Below are 7381 nucleotides of genomic sequence, written 5' to 3'. Positions count from 1 at the left end.
TCCATTTAGACGGCGCTGTCCTTTCCAATAGTACATGCCCAACAAGCCTGCCAAGTATAGCATCAACAAATGGGCAGCCTGTGATGCAAAATCTACCTATGCATGGAATATGCAAGTATACACTTGAAAGCTACCTGGAGGAGCATCTGAGAAGAATCAGGGGATGTGTTTGGTGCTGCAGATGAGAGAAGGGCTGCAAGGTCATAACATCATGTGACAACTTCTTTACATCCTACCACTTTGGAGATGAACTTCAGAAGAGAAACCTGACTGTTGGGAACAGTCAGAACAAATAAGCCAGAACTTCCAAGGGAAATTCTAAAGATGCAGGGAAGACCTCTGCATTCCTCAATATAACAAAATAGTTCTTAAATATGGTAGTGGAATTAAAATGTATTGTATGTCTATTTTCTAAATGTTTATGTAATCTAAAATAAAGTTGTTATTGGTTTAACCTGTTTTTTGACCATTTTGAGTGGATTTACTCAGTACGGGTCAAAATGACCCACAACATAATCAATGCAATTTTTTTCAACATAATACAAGGGTTAATACCCAGTAGTATGGTGACAATTTTATCTTATCTTATTCAATTTTGCTGTATTTATTGCTTTTACTTTTATTTTATTGTTTTTTACTTATTATTTTCTTTATTTATTATCTGCTGTAAAGCACTTTGATACACCGAAATGGATTGTTATAAAGGGCTGTATAAATACATTACATTTACATAAAATGGCACATAAAATGCCCCCCAAAAAAAATCAATCTGATTACTGAAGAATACTTCAGACTTACACACCAGAGTGCAGTTATGTATCGACACATCTGACATTATCGTGGTACCTGTAAGCAATGCGTCCATTCATGTCTTTCCATTCAATTCACTTATAATCACGCTACTCGCGCAGTTCACCCCACATTTGGTGTGAACACACAGTAATATTTAAATGTCCACAATAGAGTTGAGTCTCCGACTTGATTTTACCGATATTTGAAACTGTTATATGTATTTGAAATTTTCATGGTAGCGGCAGCAGAAATTGTATTGTGTTAGCAGATGACTAAGGGCCCAAATGTTATACGTCAAAGAGCACCTAAGTGTGACAACCTAAAATGTATGAAAAAAAGTAATGGTCATACACACTATATGCTGAATCAATGGAGTAGACAAATTCATTAGGTAGGAGGCAAAAACAAAAAATAGGAATGGGTGAACATACACTGTAAAACTAAGTAAACAATATTAAGAAGTATTAATGGTTATTTACCATATATGTTACTGGTTAGTATTCAGTTAAATCAATTCAACTTTATTAACCATATATATAACAGTATATTTCTTAAATCATTTTCATAATTCTCTGATAAATATTTGTCAGTGTCTGGTATAATCTGACAGACTTTGTCCATATGATATTATAGTACTCTCTGGACATTTTGTTCCTTCAAGCAAATTTTTGTCACTTCATAGTGAATCTTTTTTTTTTTCAATTTTGTGGAGGGTACACAAAACAGCATCACAACACAGTCACTTACCGACATGTACCTTATCTCAAAAGAGGTTTCAGAGTTCACTTCATACTAAATAACTTGCTTTATATGCTATGTGTCAGTTGCCAAGTTGAATGCAAAAAGCTTCCTTCACTGTCAACAAGCAGGTTGGCTTCAGCTGAGCTGCTGTTGTTGGCATTGCTGTGTGGCCTAAATTGAGCCACAAGGTGGCATGACTGTTATCTAAGCAGCGTTAAGGCATGGTTTGTATCGGCCTTTATAACCAAACCTGACACAGAGACTGAAATCAGACATCAATTGAATAACAAACTGTATAAGTCACATTCCCAGGGTCAACAGTGCAGAGCTAAACACACAGGCTGAACTCATTCAGCAAACACAAAGTGTCAGCATTGACTTTTTGTTGGCATGAGAAGATGGAGTGTTTTTTTTTAATCAATACAGACACTATCTGTATCTTCACGCCCATCTTTAACTCTCTGTGCAGGTGTGGGCGTGTATGTTTGTGTTCTTACTTTCGAACTTTCTTGAACATTTTGTATGTCTCGGTAAATAATTTTGCAAAAATTAGGAATATATTCTCCCTTACTGTAATACAAGAAGTTAACTGAAAAGAGTGATAAAAAGCCTGGCTAAAGTTGATTTATCACTTTTGATCAGACTTAACTGTTAAAACTGATAAACCTGTCTACAGTTGTCTGTTAGTTGTTGTCGCACAGTCTATTCTTAGACACTGTGACAATCTGCTAACTTTGTGTTTACGTCCTCTCTCTTATTGTTATAGAAATATCTTCACACCAAAAATGTCAAAGTCAACACAGAGTATCTCTCTCTCTCTCTCTAAATATAATAGAAATTGAATTCCTTTTATTTTCATATTTATATATTTATATTTTTTTTAACAAAGTCAATTACACTAAAATGCATGTTTGAAAATTTTTTGTCACTGTTTGTATCTGTGTTTGGTGAAGGTCCTTCAGCACATTGTAGCACTGCTATCTAAATTTGATTTGAAAAATTCTAGTCAGGCAAATCAAATGTATAAAAAATAACCTTTGCACAGTGTAACAAGAAATATAATCTGCTCTCGTGTAATGGTGTTCAAGAGACAAGGGGAAAATCTTATACAGAAAAGCAGGACAGACTTGTTTTGTTAATCAAGTTCTCAGGAAAGTGGAGGAGGGATGGAGGTGTGGCCACATTCAGGTGGAATTCCCCTGAATTTACCTGAGTCCATCCCCCACTCCCTCACAAGTGTATAAAGCTCTACAGGTATCTAAATGCAGCTGAAGGTGCATCTTTGTCTCAATGAAAGGGACTTAACAAAGAACAGACTGAGGAACACTAATACAAAAGAAATCATACCACCACGCTGGCTTGTCGCTGATTATCATTATTTTGCATCACATTGGGGCTCGTGCTGGAATCAGGTAAATTTCCTCTGTTATTTTTTTGAGTCAAATGTTATTGATCATGTCAAATACAAATATTCTTTTTGACTATGTTCCAACATACAAATCTTATTAAATCAGCTCTTATTTGCTTATTTAAAATTACTAAAGTGTAAACAAAAATCGACCTCTCGTCTACCACTCAGTGCCTCGATGTCATCCCCGTGCCTTAGCAGCGTTCTGACTCATGCCAACCTCACAATGTACCAGACCGGCTTGCCTGATGTCCTGCTGCAGCAGCCCAGTGTGTTGCCCATGATTAATACCTTGCAGAACAGCCTTCAAGCCTACAGCTCTGACTCAAGTGGTGAGAGGATCATCTGCTGTGACACTTCTGTCTTCTGTCACTGCAGAAGTACAAAATGTGTAATTCCTGGGTTGTGTTCCTTACAGTGCATCTTTCATGCAGAATGAGCAAAAGACTGAAAACACATAAATGTAATATTTTTATTTTCAAACTTTAGCCAGCAGGAACATGAGCTAACTTTGACCTCATTCAGACACAGACAGCTCAATGATTTACTAGGTAGCCAATGTTTAACTAGGCACAACAGTCAAGTATAATGCTGTGACCTCCTTGTTGTCAGGCTATATTTGCTTTATCTGTCTGAACTCATCTGACCTCCAAACCAGGTGATGATTTAGATTTGTATGTCAGCATGTAGTATGTAGACATGTTGCACATCATTCCACAAGAAGTGTTTCAATGACATTATTTGTGTGGTTTAGAGAAAGAGATAAACATAAATCAATTGAATATAGGTAGATGCATGGACACAGATGAGGGTTTGGATGATGACTTTTTGCTTCTTCTAGCTGCTAAAGCTCAGGGCAATTAGAGTATAGAATAACTGTAACCTAAACACCATCAGCACAGAATAACAAGTAATTACTGGCTCTCACTTTTCAGGCCAGTGGTACAGACAGATCAACCCTCACTACTGGACAGCAGATCATGTTTTGGAGTGGATCAGTGACCAAGTAGAGAGAACCAAGTTTGATGCAAGCACCCTGACTCTGGCGTACTGTGCAATAGATGGCCCTGCCCTTTGCCACATGAGCCAGGAAGAAATGATTGAAGTCTTTGGCCCAGAGCTTGGCCAATACCTCCACCAGAGCTTGCAGGAACTCAAAACCAAATATGGTAAACTGCATCGGTAATCTAATAGTTTTTCATGTAATGTCACAGATTTGTCTGTAAGTAGATTAACTTTTCTTTCTTTCCTGGGTTTCGATCTAAAACTGTCAGACTCTGTGATCTTATTGTGATGAATGTGATTTTTTCTCAGATATATGTTGATAAACCCAAAAGTGTTACAATCTGAGATTTCAAAATATTTATAAGATTCATAGAGAGTGGTTTCATTCCATAATCTTTCTATGTGTGGAAAAAAATCTGTTCCAACTTGAGTTGTTCTTTTAAATTGACTTTTTAATTGTATCTATATACTCATATATACTTTTTATAGAGCTGCAGAGTCTATCAGGACCAGAATTGAATGAAACATGTCAGCTCCTGGACAACTTCTTGGACAACCTGAGCTTCCCTTTGCTCAGCACAATCAGATTTGGTCAAGGTACATTTTAAATTATGGTACAATATACAAGTATAACAGGGAGGTTGTGTGGATAACATTAGTATAATGCCTCTACTCACTACCTACAGCTGATGAAGCAGTTAACAAGAAAGAATTTGACTACCGGGATGATTATGATCTGACAAGTATGACCATGGAGTCCATGTCAGCTCTGGAGGACACAGAGAACCTGTCTGATAATCAGTCTGATAGTGAATACAGTGAGTGTCACACCATATTTTCTTGTTATTATAATCTTATTTAAGTCTTCTTTAGAGTTTCTTCAGTTTTATAGGAATTGTGTTGCTTACATGTGAAACATCTTTATGTTCAGGTGGCATGTTTGGCTTTGTAAGCTCACCAGAGTCTGGCAGCAGCGAGTCAGATCCAGAGTTCTCATATCCACTAATCTCAAGTAAGTAAACAGAGAATATAATTGTAATTTTGTAAAGATCTTTGTACTCCCTTCTCAACAGACTCATAATTAAAGTGGTTTCTGTTGCCAGAGGTGCACATCAAAAAAGAAGAAGGAGAATCTCGACTTAAGCGGCCGAGGGGACGACCTCCTAAACTCAGCAGAGAACACAGCAGCATATATGACAATCCAAGGAAAAACAAACATGGTAAACATCAAGTAAAACACTGTTTAACAAACGTCTATACCTGCACACCATCGAAATGTTTCAAAGGTTGTACTTTGCATAATTTTTGCATCTTTTTGGAGCCATGGATGCAGAACCGTTTGCCTTTAATGTTCATGCAAATACACTCATACACATGCACACATTTAGCTTATTGTTCACCACTATCTGCAGCACCTCGTGGCACCCACTTGTGGGAGTTCATCAGAGATATTCTGATACACCCAGAGAAGAATCAGGGTCTGATGAAGTGGGAGGACCGTCGGGAGGGTGTATTCAAGTTCCTCAAGTCTGAGGCTGTGGCTCAGATGTGGGGCCAGAAGAAGAAGAACAGCAGCATGACATATGAGAAGCTCAGCCGTGCTATGAGGTGAGTTCATGCAGCAACAAACAGAAAAAATGTACATGTAAAAATTGCAGCTTTTCTTCAGCTCTCATCTGTAACTGCCTCTCAAATAAATCTGTTTTTATAAAGAAGTGGTCCAGAGTTCATTGGAGCAAGGAATAATGCACAACAGATACGTTCAGTTCTGAGAAAAAAAATGCTTTTATGAACTTGAACAACCTGACACATCTTAACTTTACTCATAAATTTGTAATGCAAGCTTATTGGTCTACATTTAAGCCATAAACACTAAAATACTCCTGGTGAGTCACAGTGAACACATATCATTACAGCTGTCATCGCTGGCTCAGTGAACAAAGCTCCTGAAATGAGACTTCTCCTATGAGAAGAAGACCTGACCAAAACATATTGAATATTGAAGTTCTCTTTCACTTACCAGTGAAATCATATTATGTGAGACACTATCAGATGCTTCTAAGATTTTCTTTCACTAACAGTGGCTTTAAGCCTCTACTAAATAATGCTGATGATGATCTCTTTTTGCAGGTATTACTATAAGCGGGAAATTCTCGAGCGAGTTGATGGCCGAAGACTTGTGTACAAATTTGGGAAGAACTCCAGTGGTTGGAAGGTTGATGAGATTGGTATGGCCATGTGAGCCATCTGTCATCAAATGGATTGAAACCAAAAAGCTAATCAAGCAGTGATTCAGGAACTAGAAAAACCTGTGTATTCTGTCTGGCGGGAAAAAAAACTTCCCACCTCAAAAGTTTAAGACACAAACTTCCTCTACGAGGGAAGGTGTTGCAGAAAATGTAAGCCAGTGTGTTTGGCTCTTGTAGGTTTTATGAACCAATTTTAATGTTTTATCTGTTTCAATTTTTTCATTCTACAGAATTAGGTCTGTGGCTTGTATTTAAGTTTCATTACTGATGAAGGACTAAGTCATTGTCATCATAGTGTCTATGATGTTTGTTTTGGTTTGTGGGATCAAATGCTCTGGAAATGTTATAGTCTCTTTTTCTTTATTGCCCATGTCTGTCTTACAGCCATATCAATATAAATAAGCTGTGGATCCATATGTGGGAATGTGTTTGGGAAACACAATGCAAAGACAGAACAGAGGGAAATAAATGTAGGTGATGTTACTATACATTAACAGTAAAAATGTAGACGACATATGTATTGGTATGAGTTATTATAAAATATGTTCATGCAATGTTTGAGCAAAGAATAATTGAGGGACTACAACAGATGACTTTTACATGATAATGATTTCTTCTTGGTTGAAAGTCAGAAATCAGTTGCAGTTTTTTGGGAGGTGCTTGTTTTAATATGATTATTCAATTTGTTATTCATCTATATCTGAACAGATAAATCTATATTTTGTGTGGAGTAAATCTCATAATGTAGGACATTTGTTAAATAATGGCATTATTTTAAAAGATTTTTATCATAAATAAATCACACAATGCCTTAACTAAATAGTTTGGGATTTTTTGACATATATTATAGTCCTATACAATAGTTTACTGTGTTTTTAAAGTGGAACTCTTAAACCTTAAAACACCCATTCTGTATTAAAAATAATAGGGTTAGGGTTAGGATTAGAGTTTATGCTTAGAATGTACCCTTCCACACACAAGACCTGAAGGAGACTCATGAAAAAAGAATCAAAGTGTCAGTCGGCTTGTAGGAGTCACCTTTTTTGTGTGTAGACTCACAAAAATGCTATTTATCAAAAAATGATTTTGTGATGTTCTACATCAAGTGTGGCATGAATTCAAGATTATGGGAAAATTCACAAACATCCTCTCCTCACAAGTGACAAACTTTGCATAGACTAGTATA

General features: G+C 36.7%; 1 protein-coding gene across 1 annotated transcript; it reads left to right on the top strand.

The window, feature by feature from the left end:
* The first annotated feature begins 2774 nt into the window (after positions 1-2774).
* elf3 (E74-like factor 3 (ets domain transcription factor, epithelial-specific)) lies at positions 2775-6711 on the top strand. The gene is made up of 9 exons (XM_072383026.1): positions 2775-2945; positions 3113-3273; positions 3877-4110; positions 4436-4543; positions 4633-4764; positions 4878-4958; positions 5050-5166; positions 5359-5554; positions 6077-6711. Exons 2-9 carry the CDS (start codon positions 3120-3122, stop codon positions 6186-6188), a joined length of 1134 nt encoding a protein of 377 aa, XP_072239127.1. The 5' UTR covers positions 2775-2945; positions 3113-3119; the 3' UTR covers positions 6189-6711.
* The last annotated feature ends 670 nt before the right edge of the window (positions 6712-7381 follow it).

Source organism: Leuresthes tenuis, unplaced genomic scaffold (assembly GCF_036924035.1).
Source record: "Leuresthes tenuis unplaced genomic scaffold, fLeuTen1.0.hap1 SCAF_3, whole genome shotgun sequence".
Lineage (NCBI taxonomy): Eukaryota > Metazoa > Chordata > Actinopteri > Atheriniformes > Atherinopsidae > Leuresthes > Leuresthes tenuis.
The sequence above is the reverse complement of the archived record's forward strand: the minus strand, read 5'-3'. Positions and strand labels throughout refer to the sequence as shown.